At 33.8% G+C, this 17,753-nt stretch overlaps 2 protein-coding genes across 2 annotated transcripts; one reads left to right on the top strand and one right to left on the bottom strand.

Moving 5' to 3' along the window:
• The first annotated feature begins 1,489 nt into the window (after positions 1-1,489).
• On the top strand, positions 1,490-4,133 carry LOC112510925 (exocyst complex component EXO70A1-like). Its single transcript, XM_025116278.1, has 2 exons — positions 1,490-2,269; positions 2,793-4,133. Exons 1-2 carry the CDS (start codon positions 1,490-1,492, stop codon positions 4,131-4,133), a joined length of 2,121 nt encoding a protein of 706 aa, XP_024972046.1.
• Positions 4,134-4,726: 593 nt separating this feature from the next.
• LOC112510924 (phosphatidate cytidylyltransferase, mitochondrial) lies at positions 4,727-17,183 on the bottom strand. The gene is made up of 12 exons (XM_025116277.1): positions 17,085-17,183; positions 11,183-11,267; positions 10,115-10,212; positions 9,938-9,994; positions 9,761-9,823; positions 9,574-9,642; positions 9,292-9,384; positions 7,212-7,316; positions 7,065-7,142; positions 6,794-6,922; positions 5,423-5,516; positions 4,727-5,196 (listed from the first exon to the last, which is right to left on the bottom strand). Exons 1-12 carry the CDS (start codon positions 17,181-17,183, stop codon positions 5,006-5,008), a joined length of 1,161 nt encoding a protein of 386 aa, XP_024972045.1. The 3' UTR covers positions 4,727-5,005.
• Between the last annotated feature and the right edge of the window lie 570 nt (positions 17,184-17,753).

Below are 17,753 nucleotides of genomic sequence, written 5' to 3'. Positions count from 1 at the left end.
GTTTTGCTCTGTAGTAGCCACCACTTCGAGTCCCCTTATTGTAAGTTTGCCTCTCTATTAACTTCTTACTCTATTAAATGAATCGTTGTGCATGGAAACTTACTGATGTTGATTTACTTCACTGCTATTTTTACAACTTCTTAAACACATAGTCAGTTTGAAAAACACATCCCAGTGCGCAAATTCTACGCCATTGGACACCCTTTTGCCACCTAACAAGGAATCGGGGTGTTTTTTTTTCCAAGTTCAAATTTGTAAACGAAACAGGTGTTGTCAAGTGTCAGCATTGGTTTAAAACACTTAAATTAAAACAAAACTGAATCAACATTACCAATAATCAAAATTATTAAATCAAAAATACCAAAATAAAATTATAATCAAAATCATGTGATTGAAAATGGTAAATCAATAGTGTTTCACTTAACTCAAAATAAAATAAATAATATAAAAAGATGAAAATACTTTTTTTTCTTCAAAATCTAGCTAATTTTTTATAAAAAATATACTTAATCTATACTATATCGTAAAGTATTTGACAAAAAGTCTTAAAAATTATTTTTTAAGCACGAAATATTGTTTATTGATGCATATTACTTAAAATTCAATATAACAAGTAAATTGTATGTAAGTACAACTTATTAAAGCTTAATGTTTGGATTCGTGTAACTAACTGCAGATAAACATAATCAAATAGAAGTAAAAATTTCATTTTAAATATAAAAAATCTAAAATATAATTAGGATAATTATTGAGTTATAACAAACAACTTAATTGTTATATTTACAGAAAATAATATTATTAAAGAAATACATAAAAAAAGAAAAAATCTTAAATAGTTAGTTTGATACTAATATCAATAACTTTTTTTCAATTTTTTATGATATATCTTCATATTTATATTTTATTCAGAAATAAAAATATTATCGTTTTTTTTCAAAAACCATATAAAACTGTATTATAACATAAACTGAGACAAAAAAACGAAACATTAAAATTAAGATGTATCTCGCTGCATTGTGCGAGTACCCTTCTAGTAATAAATATACGAGGACGATCACGTCAACCAACCCCGGTTTTTAGGCTATGTTTTGCAAGGAATCCACAGCCTCGGTGGGGACGGGTACACCGGGTCGTAACGGTTAACACTGTCTTTGTCAACTTATACCAAATCAATTTTTCTATCCGTGAATTTAATCAAAACCAGACGAACGTAAAAATAAGTGATATGATTGTAAAAATTTAATTACGTGATGAATGAATCTTTTAATTGAAAAAATACGAAAGAATCAAAAGCAAGAAACACATCCGGCTGAAATCGAACCCCACAAATTTGTCCACACCCAATTTTCTAATGCCATTTGTATCTTACTTAGTTTACATCGAGATTTAGTCTTTGTTTACTTCTCCTCGTCTTATAATCTTTTGCCACCTTCATCTTGTCTTATAAACCACCCCTCTCTCATCGCCACCACCACCACCACCAACCACCATGGAAGACGACTACCCAATGCTCACAAAGCTCGAATCAGCATGCTCTGATCTCAAAACCCTTCTCAGTTCATCTGCAAATTTGCAAACAGATCTTACAAAACTAGATACCAACTTTAATGGTCTACAAGAAACTCTAAATGTGGCCTCAAGAAGGTTAGCTCCACTTCATTCGCTTTCGATTGCATCCAAAGCGCTCGAAACACGGATCAACCGTGCCGTTTCACCGGCTCTTGTCCTCATTGACGGTTTCAAGATATCGGAGTCTCTGCAACGGAAACTTGTCGACATTTCGTCCAAACTTTCTGTCCAGAAATCTGAGACCAGGAGGCTCAGGTTACTGATCAAGTATGTTGATTGTGTGGATAAGTTGAATATTGCGATCGATTTGATTAGCCAAGAGGGTGGGCCGGCGATTCAGCGGCTTCAGGAGGTGGTGGAGTTTTTGAGTAGGACTAAGGCCACGGATCAGTTTCGGACGCATCGGTTACGAGAGACTTTGGTTACTTTGAAGATGCTATATGAAACGGAGGTGGATTCGATGAAATTTGATGGGTTGCTTGATGAGGCTTTATTGAATTTGCAAGATGAGTTTGAGGGGATTTTGCATCAATTGAGGCACCATAACATCGGGGTGGAGGATGGCGGTGATGATGATGGTGGAGTGGCGGCAGGGGTGGCGGATTTGGGGACAGAGATGGAGGTTGAAGTTCTTAGACGGATTTCAGAGACGCTTACTGCTAATGATTGCCTGGATATATGTATCGACATCTTTGTCAAGGTAAATCTTCACTACAACAAAATCGACTTCGAAGAACTCAGGTTCACAGAACCTAACAATTGTACATATGTCCTATATAAACGTGTTAAAATAAGTTTATAGCACGCCTTACTAACAAGTTTTTAGGACAATTTTGAAATAGAAGGTCAAATTAGTCTTTTTATACGACATTATTTGAAAAAGTGTCAATGTGTCTACAGGACAATTCAAAAAAATTATACGACATCATTTGAAAAAATTATTTCAAAAGTATCCTAAAAAACTTGTTAGGATGTCCACATATGTCCTAACATCCTAATATAACACTTTTGTTTAGGATCCATAATTCTTTGGTCCTATAAATCCTACAAAAAGTAATTTATTAGGACATTTAGACATCTTTGGTATCCTATAAAACTGATGTTGTTGTACTGCTTTATGCTATGGACCGATCATGCTCATATTTTTCACATGCTTTCGAGTCTCAGAAACCGGCTTTTTCTCTATGAAAGTTGACGTATTTCACGTGTTCTTTCATCAACAGGTGAGGTATAAGAGAGCAGCGAAAGCGCTAATGAGATTGAACCCGGTTTACCTACGGACTTACAATCCCGAAGAAATCGACCAGATGGAATGGGAAAGCTTAGAGACTTCCATAAGTCTCTGGATCCAGCACTTTGAGCTAGCGGTTAAAACGGTTTTCGTATCCGAGAAGAACCTATGCAACCGAGTCCTCGGAAACATCATGGACGGTGTGATCTGGCAAGAATGCTTCGTGAAGATCGCCGACAAGATCATGGCGGTATTCTTCAGGTTCGGGGAAGGAGTTGCCAGAAGTAACAAAGAACCACAAAAGCTCTTCAAGCTCTTGGATATGTTCGATTCTTTGGAACAACTCAAAACCGAGTTCTCCGAGATTTTCGAAGGAGAAGCCGGAGCTGATATCTGCTCTCGGTTCCGGGAGTTGGAGAAGCTTCTCGTTCACGCTTCAACTAAAGTCTACTGGGAATTTGGACTTCAAATCGAAGGTAACCAAGATGGTTTACCTCCTCCACAAGATGGCTCGGTACCAAAGTTGGTACGTTATGCCATTAACTATCTCAAGTACCTAACCACCGATAACTATAGTGAACCGATGGCTCAGGTACTCAGAACCGAACAGATATGGAAGGCCGGAACTCTATTGAAACCCACCGAAAACTTGCTAAAAGAGGCGATTTCGAACGTAATGGAAGCCTTGCAACGAAATATTGAGTCTAAAAGGTCATTCTATAAGGATAAAGTTCTTTACCACGTGTTTACTATGAACACTTACTGGTATATCTACATGAGGACTAGAAACACCGAGCTCGGGAAACTATTGAGTGAGCATTACATGAGAAAGAACTACAAAGTTGTGGCGGAAGAAGCGGCTTACTTGTACGAGAAGCAAGCGTGGGGTGGGTTGGTGAGATTACTTGACAAAGAAGGAACTAATGATGAAGGAATCGAGGCTGGTGCAAAAGGTAAGATCGAGGCATTTCTGAAGGGGTTTGAAGAGATTGCTCAGAGGCATACAAGCAGGTACAGCATCGTTGAAGCCGATTTGCGAGAGCAGATAAAGGAGGCAACTGTTAAGCTTATTGTGCCAGCCTATTCGGACTTTTTGGATGCGTTTTCGACTGTTTTAGCAGTGAAATCGTACTCGTCTCCTGAATCCATTGAGGGGTTGCTAGGAGAGATTTTCTCGGGTAATGGCCGGAATTCGGTAATGGGTTCAAGACAGCGTGAGCTTAAGGAACGGTCTGAAGGGAGAAAATCGATATCGAGTGATATAGATCAGATGCCAGGACGGAGGTCGGTTGGCCGGTTCCAGCGGAACCGATCAAATACCAGTGATCTTTAAAGAGTTGAAATGGTCATACATTACAAACAAGTTCCATCACAAGTTGTGTTGGTGTATGGTAAATTTCCTAAAACATATTCCTCTATGCAGGTAATAATGGAAGATTTTCTGGTAGTAAACTAAGGGGCCATTTGGTTGGGTTTCCATCAAGTCCTGTAGGGATAAAGTCGTCTCTGTGGATTAATCTGTCTGTATAGATTGAAAAGGTTTTTGCTTGGGAGGGTTGTTTCATAGATGAAAGGAGCGTGTTTTTTAATTGGAAGGGGTAGGTTTGGAAAAAAATTGGCTTTCTGCATAACGCTCCACCTATAAGCTTACTAAATAAGCCACTTTTTATATCATTAAGCCACTACCAAACAGTCATGTATAGCTCACCGAATAAGCTGTGAGTCTCATTAAGCTCATTAAGATGCTAACATACAAGCCCTAAGTGTATGCTAAATTTATGGTCATTGGTTGTGTTTGGCAACCAGTACAGGATAGGACGGGACATGACAGAACAAAAACTTATTATCCCACGTCTGGCGTGACAATTAGACTTTGACATTACAGTACTGAGCGGGACAAAAATGCAGTTTTTTGGTCCGACCAAAATAGGTGGTTAAAGAACCGAGATGAGGAAAGATTGGTAAATTACCAAACTACCCATCTCAAACTAAAATCATTTTTTCACCCACCTACCTCACTCTCGCCAATCAGTCCTATCCATTCCTATCTGCATACCCAGTTCTCCAAGTTCACTCCAACTTCAAAAACGTGATCAATCATCTATGTAATCAGCTCTCCTAGCTTAATTTTTCTAATTAAGAAATAGGGGCTAATTTGCTATCAGCAGTTCAAAAACTTCATATCACTAGTGAAGAAGTAACTTACTATGCCGAAGATTTCCAAGCCTTTGTCATCTTTTTACCAAGATATCTAAATCCATGAACAGCTCCAACAGTTATGAAACCAGCCACTGCTTGTCTTGCACTTGAAATCATAACTCTACGCCTCAAAACCTTTTGCATGCACGTTGCAGCCTGCTCTCGTGAGCCGATAGTGATCTTATTTCTAGTTTGACCTGAATGTATAGAAATGATTAGGTGTGAAAATCCCCGTATGGCGGATTGAGCTATCTTTGTTAACGCTAGAGCAAAATCGGTTTTATAGGACCTCAAATATGTATGAATGTCCAAATAGACTGTTTTACAGGCTCTAACAATTGTATGTTCTGTGTAAAGGTGTTGCAATAAGTTGTAAAGTATCTTATCTATATTTGAAAAAGTATCTTATAAAAATACGCGTACCTGCTTCCGTCTCAGCTAGCCCCATTCCCATTTGGCTTCTGACAGACTCGGGAAGGGAAGAAACAATAGATGATGTTGCAGATAAGCTACAATCCTGCCATTCACAAGATAAAAGTCAAGACTTCTTGATGCCCATTTGGCTTTTGACCCAAAGAAAGTTTGCAAATAAGCTACAACCTTGAGCAAGTGAGCATTCACAACATAAAAAAATACACCCTCCCCAAGGATATTTCAAGACTTCCCTTTTCAGGATTGCCAACATGATCAACATTTCCTATTTTGGAAAGTTTTCATGTTAAAAAGTAACTATTTTGGTTATTATCATCATTACAAATAAATTGAGGTCGTTAATTTGGGTCGACAAGATTCCTCTGCTGAGGCCTTACAGCCAGGCACAACAGTGCAATTATCATGGGCACACTCTACCCACTGAGCTAATAGCCCGTCGTGCGATTCCCTCCCCCGAGGGGCCCACCATGCCAAAAGTTCTCTCTCTTGAAAGGTATTTTAGATATCTAGCAAATAGTCAAACAATTTCCTTAAACTATATGTCTAGTCAAGCATTGTGATTTTCATGGGAATGAAGGAGCACAAGACTTTCCCATGCCCCCATTTTGCTTTTATTAGAAATTTTATTATCCTACTAACAAGTATACAAGACAAAGTATACACTCCCAGACAAATCTACACTGGTTTTTGACTTTTGACAGATATCCGGCAATTTATATGTCAAATGTAAAACAGCAAGCATCTAAACAAACAAGGAAATTAAATTAGTATTAAAATGTAGCAAGTCATAATAATGGAACAAGGTGAAGTTTCTACTTTTGGCATTGAAGTACAGAAAAATCAGGACCATAACTACAACAAAATTGGTTTTATAGGACGCCTAAAACGTCTAAGCGTCCTATTAAAATACCTTATAGGACCAAACCAAAAAATGTCCTATCTAAAAGTGTTAAAATAGGTTTATAGGACATGTTTAGGCGTTTTAACAAGTTTTTTAGGACTCTTTTAAAAATAACGTGTCGTATTAGCTATTTTATACGACGTTATTTGAAAATGTGTCCTATAGAAAGATGAGGTTATAGAACACTTCTCAAAAGTGTCCTATAAAATAGCTAATGACACTTCATTTTAACGCATCCTAAAAAGTTTGTTAAAACGCCTAAAAGTGTCCTATAAACCTATTGTAATGCTTTTAGATAGGACGCTTTATTGTTTGGTCCTATAAACTTAAGTTCTATTAAGTATTCTACTAGGACGCTTAGACATTTTAGGGGTCCTATGAAGCCGATTTTGTTGTAGTGACCATATAAATCCAATCACTCTACTGAAACAATTATAGAGATTTTAAGGCTCCAGACAAACCTGGGATATGTTCATTTGATTGTCACCAGATGAGGAGAGTCTCAAGAGTTGCTTAGTTGCATACTCTTCCACCAACGGTTTATACATATTTCTGAATAATTCAAATTGGCCCTCTACTATCTTTTTCACCTGAGGCAGACACAATCTAAGGAAAAACGTTCCACAAAATTTTATGCCAATAATAATAAAAGGGAAAACTTTGTGAGAGAAAAAATTGTAGTGGAGGAGGTACCATACATCTTAACTTTCAGCTCCACTGACCGAACCTTACCTTATTTTTATCCTCTGCAAAAAGCATGCGCAAATCACCCATATATGAGAGGCTGCATATTTTTGCATAAAGTTCCCTCTGCATAAGGATGAATATTAAGATATGCTTAACATAATTTTAGCTAGCTTAATGAGAAACAAAGCAAACCTCTGTAAAAGTTGATGGCAAAAGCAGAAGGGCGGCAGAGGAGGCAGCCCTCAAGTTAACTAAGTTGACATTTTCTATTTCCATATTGTCCACAATTATACGCACCTGAAATAGGAAAAAGGGGAAAAAAATCAAAGCAATATTGATTTAAATGGCAATGTCATTGCAGAACATGATTATGGAGTATCCTAGTAGAAGAACATGACAATCAGAAAACCATTCAGGTGTGCTGAAATACCAAGATCAATTCAATAAATGCATAAACACCAGAATAATAGACTAAACCAAGTTGAAAGTTTCATAGGCCTTCTGTTATACCCTGGTGGCTATTAGTTGTGTTGGCTAGGAGAAGTGAAGGGGTAGAATGGAGAGTAGTTTTAATAAGATTGTAATAGTTAATAGGTGCAGGGGCAATTTTGGAAGTAGGAGTGTTCTGTAACAAGGGGTTAAAAGGGAAAAGTAGCTTTTAAGGGTCTCTTAAATAGGTGTGAGTGGAAGGAAGAAGGCATTCTGTCTTGTGATTAAATTGGTGTGAGCCTTGGGAGAGCCCAGCCTCCCGAATGCTGGTATACCTTCGTGTATTCATCAATTTTGTTAGAGGAAATCATATGGAATTCTAAGAACTAAGGTAAATTGTGTATAAGAGTACATTGCTCTCGTACTTGTTGAAGGAACAAAAGGCAACTAGTACGATATGAACAATGTTGATGTCTCATTGCAAATAACTTCATAATGAGAAAGGGGGTGATGTCAAATTTTCAATCATATGACTCATGTACTTCAAAAGAAAATACAGTTTGATGATTTAAAGATATATGAGCCAGGTACTTGTGGCCTCATGCTCTTGCACATTTTGAACAGAAAAAAGGGGATCTCATATGGACATTGGCCTTGGCTTTTCATTGTGGGAGTCGTTAATTACCGCAAACTAGCCACGTGGTAGGCAAGGTCATAAAGCTATAACCAACAAAAATTAACAATTCCTCTAATCCAATCTACTAATCTAGAATGTTTTGGGTTAAGATTCAACAGACCTTTCTTGTCCCAACTTGCTGTCCTGATATGGAAGTTCCTAAATAGATCTAGATTATCCATTCTTGTCCTCATCTGGATGACTTCCGTGAACCTGGTCCCCTGTCTGTCTGGGTATAGCTATATATTTTCCTCTTGCTCAAACTAGGAACCTTAGACCTTGGTAGCGGTGGTGATGGAGTTGGTGGTATTAATGTTAGACAGTGGGATATAAAGTTTTAAAGTGATTTATGTATTTATTCTGTAGTAGGCTAATCGGAAGAGCTTGAAGCTAAAAGTCGAGATTACATCTGAAGAAATCTCAAGCATGAACATTACTCAAGAATTAGATGAGGAAACCATGAAAAATTCTTGTGATTGGTAGCATATCTTAGGGCCCGTTTGTTTGCAGCTTAATGAGCTTAATGGGACTCAACTTATTTGGTCAGCAATATATGACTGTTTGATATTGGCTTAATGATAAGTGGCTTATTCAGTAAGCTTCTAGAGGAGAGCTTTATGCAAAAAGCCAAGTTTTTTCAGACCTGCCCCTCTCAATTAAAAAACACGCTCTTACTCTTCTATCAATTTCTTAACACACAAGCAGGATGATATTTTGATCTCACTGGTCACTTCTATGTTTGCCAGTACTAGAAAACACAAAAAGCAAACCTTCACAAGTAACAATAACAAGATTTTAGAACATAGCATCTCCCTCCCAAAAATACACGCCATCGCTAGGTTTTTCCCAAGAAGTGTGACCCAAAAAATGTGTCATACACAACAGAAGAGTGAAGTATGAGTAAAGCCTCACAATCTCACATTTAATTTTTGAACTGCACGGATATGTAAATAAAATGGGTCCACACTGTATGGAATAGCACAAAAGAATGAAAAGAGTGATCAGTTAAAAGAAGATATGATCAGCAACAGAAAGTTATGGTTCTTTATTGAATAGCGAGGAAAACAATGAACCCTTGTTTATTGAATAATTTGGTTAAAATAAAGCGCAGACAGGACGCATACAACAACGATATGAGAAAAGATAGCAGTGTCAGCTGAGACATACAGGTTTTTGCAAGCGACCACTAAGGTAAAACCTCTCCCAGCTCAGCATGTCGTGAACTAAGTCATCCATATGAACAACCCCATATTTGTACATCTGTCATGTGTTTTTTGAAAGTTGAAGTAGGTTGAAGACAAAATATGAAATCATATTGGTAATAAATGAGGATGAATACACGAAATGATCGCCATGCAGGTGCCAGTAGCTGTGAGTGCACACACTTGTTAACCATAAATAAAATTGCAATGAGAAATAACTAAAGCTTGACCCATTACAGAAAGCTACCTTATTGTTCCACGAAACAAAAGGGTTAAAGTGTACACCAACACCAATTTGATCTGCTACTTTAGTGATCTATAAAGACAACCAAATCCATATATATAGTAAGTAAAATCTGCAGTGAAATGAAAAAGAGAGGGAGGGAGAGCTTGTGGAAAAGGATGGAGAGAGAAAAAAAAGTAAGAGAGACAACCAGTTTTGCTCCACCAAAAGGCACCATCCATGAAGAGTAGTGATCCCGGTTCATTTTCAGATTCTTGGTTGAAAGGAGAACAAAAGAAGGATAGCATATGTTAAATACTGGACCTATGTTCTCGTAATTGAGCTAAAGTTGCAGGATTGATGGTAACATGTGTAAGACAATACATACCTCGGAATGCCATTGCTGAGGATTTGATACACCAAGAATATAATCTTCCATGGATGACTATAATGCCAAAAGCAACATAAATAAAAAGTCGGCTAGAATTATGAGGCAGCCCCAACTTAAAGAACACTTCTTAATCAAACTTCGAAGTTAAAATATAAGAACAGAAAGAAAAATAACCTTGTCATTATTATTAGGATGGAGACTTGAACCATATACACAGCAAAAGTCTACTGGAGGTAGAATTTTCAGTAAACTCCCAAGACTAGTTTTCATGGCTGTTTACCATATAAAAAGGTAAAATTAGTACATTAAACCAAAGAGAGCAAAACACAAATTATGTTACATCTATCTTTGTCAGGGAAAACCCTAATAGGTGAATTAATTTACTGTTCTTTCTAATTTTCTATATTATTTAAACATGTGTTTGGCAGACTGGTGCTTATAAATATCAGCTTGTAGGAGGATCTCCTTGTTGAATATTTTATAAAAGAATCACTTCCTTCCTATGTGTATCTCTCTACTATCTACCATCGTACTCTACCTTGTGAACCTCCTTCAATTCTTTTTCCATGCTAGATCTATCCCCAATTCTGGATTGCAAGCATGACAAGCTTCAAAAAAGCATGCAAGAGCATATGCCATGCCCTAAAGAGAAGACTCAAAATATATATGAGACTCAGAAAAGAGAGGACTAACAGCTGATAGCCTGATATTTGGATGAAACTAACTCAAATCAACAAGTATAAATTTGACCATATCAAACAAGAAGTTAAGCTAGAATTCCACAAACATCGGTTCATTTCCTTCCACAACTAAAACAAGAATGCATGACGGGCTTGTAACTATTGAAGCTATCACCAAGTAAACCAACAATTCAAGAATGTTCTAACTAATATCATCAATAAATGAACTTATCCCTATAAGCTTAAGTCAGTTAAGTGGTCAATGTCAGTAGCATTATTCAAGAAGAAAATGGAAGATGGAAGAGCTATGAGCAGATTGTCTAGATTATGGTAACTTTTTTAATTTGAGTGCCTGAGGCGGATTAAGTTGTGTGGCAAGTCTAGATATCAACAATCGCCAAATACACACCTAAGTATAAATTCACAATATGGGGTTTCCATTTACTCTCCTAGTCAGTACCTCTGTTCATGAATCTGATGAACCGCTTAAGAACAAGTTAAAGTGACAGAAGCATTTCATCAAGCACTTGAGGTGCAACACAAGATAATGGTTCTGACAAACCACAGAAAATGGTTTGATTGTGAACTAAGAAATCATGTGAAATCAAACGCTGCTGTTGGAGATGATAAATGGGAATGTATCTTACCTTTGGAAACCAAGATTCAAGAATAACAAGGAAAGACAACGATGAAGAAAAAGAAACTGGACTTCAGGTGGGAATTTCATATTTTGATTTGTGTAAATTGTATATGTGGTCCTTAAACTAAAATAATTTGTCACATTTAGTCCTTTCACTTAGGGTTTGTTTCAATAAGTTGTAGTATTTCGCAAAATTGATTCATATTTTGAATTTGGACTTTTTTGAGTCAAAATCAAAATGGACAAGGTAACGAAGTTCTTGTAAGTAGCTAATTTTTCAAAATTAATTATAAAATTATTTCAGTCTTCTAAAAGGTTTGTCACAATAGACATCGCGGCATGATATGGCTCGAAGCTCGTGTCAGATGACATGTTAAGTTTGTGACACGTCATGGTCCGATGTGCGGTTTTGTAACAGGATATCTGATTCTTTTACCTTTCTAATGTCTTACGTTTTAACGTTATGCATATAACCTATCTTTAGTTAATTAATATCATTAATTAAACAACGTTTATTTACTTGTTGCAATCAAGGTCAAAATGGAAAAAATGGATGTTTTTGGAAGATATTTTCGGAGATATTTGAAGTTTTGATAGAAGTCTAAAGTTGACAGTAGATAATGGAATATATATATACGCATACATATATAAACTAGTTTAGTACTCGTGCTTATAAATTTTATTTCAAGCCATAAAAGGGAAATTAATACTCTATGCGTCCTAAAATAACTGTCCACATTTTTATTTATATGTGTCCAAAAATAAGCATCTACTTTCAAAAATAGGTAACTAAATTTCCAAATCTACCGTTAATTAATACACAAATATTTAAGAGTTGATAATATATTATACATTAATTAAGGGTAAAATTGTCATTTGGTTAACTAAAAAGTGTAATAGTTATATATGTCTATAATTGTGTGTCATTTATATTGTGGATACTTATTAAGTTATTGTATAAGATAGTATATACGTACATCAAATTTAAATTGGTGCAGATGGTATCATTTATGCCCCCGTAAACTCACTTCAGGATGTAAAGTTTTAAACATTTAAGTACCCGGGTAACCAGTTAAAGAATAATTTTAGATTTAAAAAAAAAAAACTATTTTTTTAGATTAAAAAAAAAACTCATGTCACTAACCACATCAACAAATAATATTGGGTTGGATACCACATCACTCGTCACATCAACATGATAACCGGTTAATGCTTCAACAGTTACACGGATACTTAAATGTTTAAAACCTTACATCTTAGATACCAAAATAGAAGTTTTAAAAATACGTTACATAAAATAAGAATCAAGTTAAAGTACATTATTTTTTCATGTAATTTAGATGGTAGAGTTGGGTCAAGATATGTTCGGAAAAATAATAATAAAAAATATAAATATAAATATAAATTAAATTAAGATAATGGAAATTTGCTTTTTCTTGACTTTTGGTCATGTGGAACTTTTGCACCTGTAGGGGAATACCGACAATTTCCTTCTGGTAATAAATCGTACACGTCCTTCCCTCAATTGGAGTAATTATGAAATATTTGATAAATATATTTTATTTTTTTAAGATTAAAAGAAGAGTGAAATTACATAATGGTCCTTTTGTTTTGATTTTTAAAATAAATATTTATACTGATGATATTTAACTTTTTCAATTTTTAACATTTAAGATATTGTCAGTTAGGAATTATTAGAAAGGGTAGATCAGTCTTTTAGAAAAACTATAAGGATCAAAAGTGTAATTTACTCTAAAATTAATAATGATTCATATTTTTTAAATTTCTTCATTGAAAATATTTTTAGTACGATTAAAGTGGTTTAAAATATATTATTCAAGATAAACTAGAAGAGTACTTGTGTAATGCAGCGACACACATCTTGATTTCAATGTTTTATTTTATTATTTGTCTCTGTCGATGTTATAATACGATTTTATGTGTTTTTAAGAAAACAATAATTATTTTATTTTTGAATAAAAAATAAATTTCAAGATAACATAAAATTTTGAAAAAAAATATATCAATGTTAATATCAAATCAACTATTTAAAAGTTCTCATTTATTTATGTAATTTCTTTAATTTTTTATTATAATTTAATTTAAATTTAATAACGAAATAATTTATTTTTGGTTTAATAATATATTTTTTTGTAAAGATAATAATTAAGTATTATGTTAGAACTCAATGATTATTCTAATTATATTTTAGATTTTTTATATTTAAAATGAGATGTTTATCATGTATTTAATTATGTTTATCCACAGTTAGTTATACGAATTCATATATGAAGCTTTAATAAGTTATACTTACATATAATTAACTTGCAATTTTAAGTTTTAAGTAATATGCATTAATAAACAGTACTTTACGTATAAAAAGTGGCTTTTAAGAGTTTTTATCAAATGCTTTATAATATAGTATAGATAATTTTTTATATAAAAATAATTATGTTTTAAGAGTTAAAATGTTATAAGATATTATAAAATTAAATTATCAAATAATTGTAAATAAACTACAACGATTCAATTGATATAATAATTAAGGTATTTTCTATTAATCGTATTTAAAAAGTTTTTGAAAAAAAAAAGAAATTTAAAAAAAGAAGTAAATAACATTTTTTAGAGTGAGTTACACTTTTGGTCCCTGTAGTTTTTTTAAATATAGATTTGTTCCTACTAACGGTTGCTAATTGATGATGTTAACTTTAGGAACTTTGAGTGTTATTACATTAAAAAGTAAGGGACTATCATGGTAGATAGTTTGTTTTAGGGACCAAATCTAAATTTTGAGCAACCTACAGGGACCACCAATGTAATTAAATAATATCTGATTTTAGTTCTGATTATTAATTATGCATTGATTACTTTGAGAGGCCAACCCATAAAATATTACTTTTTTTAAATAGATGGATTTGGTTTTTTTAAATAAATCTAAATAAAAATTATATACTTTTGATAAATTATAATCAAATATATTGATTTTTCTATGTATCACAATGCTCTAAGAAACTCGTTGCTATAGTCGTCGTGGCGTGTCGTGGCATAATACTTGTGTGTGACGCTACGTTAAGTATGTGACATGACATGGCCTAATGCGTGATTCTTATAGCACGATATTTGATTTTTCTTACCTTTTAGTTTTAGTGTTCTTTTTTGTTTTTAGCATATTATTTGAAATGTTTATTCTCGTTAATTCAATGAGTAATAGTAGAAAACGAAGGTTTCTACATATAATTTTATATATACTATACAAATTTGTTGGCATAAGTGACGCCTTCAAAAACGACGTGTCCTTGTGGTTTCTAAGAGATTGTTTGACAGTTGCTAAATGGTTTGGTGCAAGATGATTAAGTGGCCAGAATGATTGAAAGAGACTCTTATGATATATGGTTGTTTGGTAATTGTTCATAATGAAATTAGGGCATTAAATGGTTCAAGAAGACCTAAGATAAAAAAATCATTCGAGGGGTTTTAGAACCATTAAGAGATAGATTTTTTTTTTGTCAAACAAGATTCACCTTTTAGTGATTCATAGGTTGTCTCTTAATGAAACTATTAAGAGGTAAACAAACAACCTTTAAAACTAGAGCCTTGATCTCCCCTCATGTCATTTAGAGCCTTGGATTATTTGGCTAAACGTATAGCAATAAATATTATTTTTAAAATAATTGCCTACGTTTTGTTATTTCAAAAAAAGTATATTATACTTTTGATAAATTTTAATTCAAATGTATTTATATTTATTAATTGGTGGAATTTTGATAATAACGATCGTCAGATAAATGCAAATATCAATAAAAACGTGAATTAAGATCGGGATGGAAACATGTGAGTTTATGTGAAATGTTCCAATCACTGATACGTATGCATCACTCATTTTGGAGACACTGCGACATGAATAGATAGTTTATCTGGTTAAAATGTACAGATAAATTACGGAATACTGGCCTTGACAGCAGAAGGCTAGGGTGGCTATAAGGGTAGAGAGTAGGCATGTAGGCTCCTCTACCTTGTATGGAATAAGATAGATAGTTATGTCTCATAGGACAAGACTTTCATGTGTTTTCTTTCTTACTGGTGTTACATACATGTTTACGTTTTTATGTATACTGGTTTGTACTTGTGCACACAATATTGAATCGTTATTCTACCTGATATATATTATTAATTATATGTTATACTGCTTATCTTATTGCCTGCTTGTACACACCTTTCTTTTATGTACAAAGGTATTCACGAAAACAAGTGTGTTATGTGTGTACGTCAATGCATTAATGCATATGTATATTTGTGTACTATATTTGTTATAGATTAGTTATGTGTAACATATGATTTTATTACAAATCAGTTTAATGGTTTATTATTTTAGTCATTTGGTTCATCATGAATCATTCGGAATTTCTTATTCGGTATAACTAAAATGGTATAAAAAAAAAACGAAAATTCAAACCAAATAAGTTATCTTTATTCGAACACCTCCATTTTACGAGAACATGAGAACATCTTTATCACATGTGATAATACACATGAGGTGCCCTGATGGTGTGCGGATGACATGTCCTGCAACCTAAAGATTGTCTGCATCTATGATTTAGTATCACATTTGTATCATATGTGATGAGAATATAGTATCACATGTGACTATCTATAGTAAAATAATGTTCTTGCGTTCTCATAAAATTAAGACCTTTTCGTTTGAACTCTTTCATATATATATATATATATATATATACACACACACACACATACATATGGTTGAGTTCCAATAAGAATGAAAGTTATGGTGAAAAGGGTAAGAAGAGATATTCAACTTGGATCAATCCTAATTGAAGATTAATAGTAATGAGATACACCGAATCAATTCCCATAAAAAACACAACTCAGGAGATGGGGATAAGATTAAAAGTGATTAAGAGTCTAATTCCTTCTCTCACTTCTATTCTGAGACAATTCTTTGTCTACGTATACATACATATATCATAACTGTTGTTGATATTTTACATGAAACCATCGATATAATTATATATATATATATATATATATATATATAAATAAAAGTAGAATACCATTTTATATCTAAAAATGAAAGCAATAAAAGGGAGGGGGGCCGGGTTCATTGGAAGTATGTGTATGTGACCCAGAACCTGATGCCTTATAATCGCACATCATCTTCAATCATGGTCCCTCATCTTCTTGTTTCCGCGTCTCTATCCACACACTCCTTTTTTTTCCATCTTTTATGTCTTTTCCTTTTTCTTTTTTCGTTTTTCAATTATCAGATAATTTATCGTCTTATAAAATCAGTTGCGTTAAGTTACATTTTTATAGAAATATTACCGACTTGTAATACAAGTCACGTCAAAATTTTTATAACGACAAGTTTTATCTAGTCAGATTGAATGATATGATCACTGATTTAAACGTCGTGAACTCAGTTGATTAAATGTCAAATACGATGGTTATAAAAGACTGTGTTACGAGTGGGTAGGGTAGGTAAGGTATTGAGCGTATTTAGAAACGACATAAATGGTGTAGCCTTTTCTAGCGTGGCATGTGTGGACATCATCCACTTATCTTTATCTACGAATGAATTGAAATATCAGTTTTCTTCTTATCGAAATTATGTGTTTTGTATTAAAAGTGAATAAACGTTTTTTTTATAAGTTTTTAGTTTAAATTTCCTGGTAACTGTTTATTTACGAGACGTTGGTTTAATTTATTTTTGTTTATAAGTTTTTTGATTTTTTCATTATTAAGTAGTATTAGATTGACAAGTAAAGATACTATTACAATATTTTTGGTAAATGTTGTATTTTCTTACCACTGTCGCCTTCACCCCTCCAGCACCACCACGATCATCACCAGCCCATCCACCACCACTACCCATCATCGTTGCTACCTTCAACACCGCCATCACCATTGTTATCACTCTCATCTTCACCCCAACCACCACCTCCCCCGCTACTACCACCACCACCATCTACACTACTATCGCATCCACTCCACCACCACTATTCTATTCAACGAACTAAATAGACAGATTCAAACTATTTTAACAGATTTCATTCCAATTCCTACCAACCAAACACATAGTCAAACATGATTTAATTTTTATTCCAATTCCTTTGATAAATCTCTATCTTATATATTATATATACGGGGTCTTATTTTAAGAACTTGCTAATTTGTGAAATCCATAATATTCAATTTAAACTACAAAAAATTAGTTGAAAAATAATCTAATATAAATTAAAAATCTCTTCCTCTCTCCTATTTTCTCTCTCATATCTCCGTTCTTCTCTGTCCATAACATACATGTACATAACAAAACTGAATATGAGCCGAAGATGAATACATTGTGAACATTTTCTTAGAAATACTATTATAATTTGTGAATACACTCCAAATCTACAAGATATGGTATACTTTGTGAATATATTATGACACAAACTAAATCAATAAAACTAAATCTAAGCATAGTTGTGAATAC

Source organism: Cynara cardunculus (genome assembly GCF_001531365.2).
Source record: "Cynara cardunculus var. scolymus isolate 2C chromosome LG 4, CcrdV1, whole genome shotgun sequence".
Lineage (NCBI taxonomy): Eukaryota > Viridiplantae > Streptophyta > Magnoliopsida > Asterales > Asteraceae > Cynara > Cynara cardunculus.
This window is presented reverse-complemented; position numbering and strand designations above follow the sequence as displayed.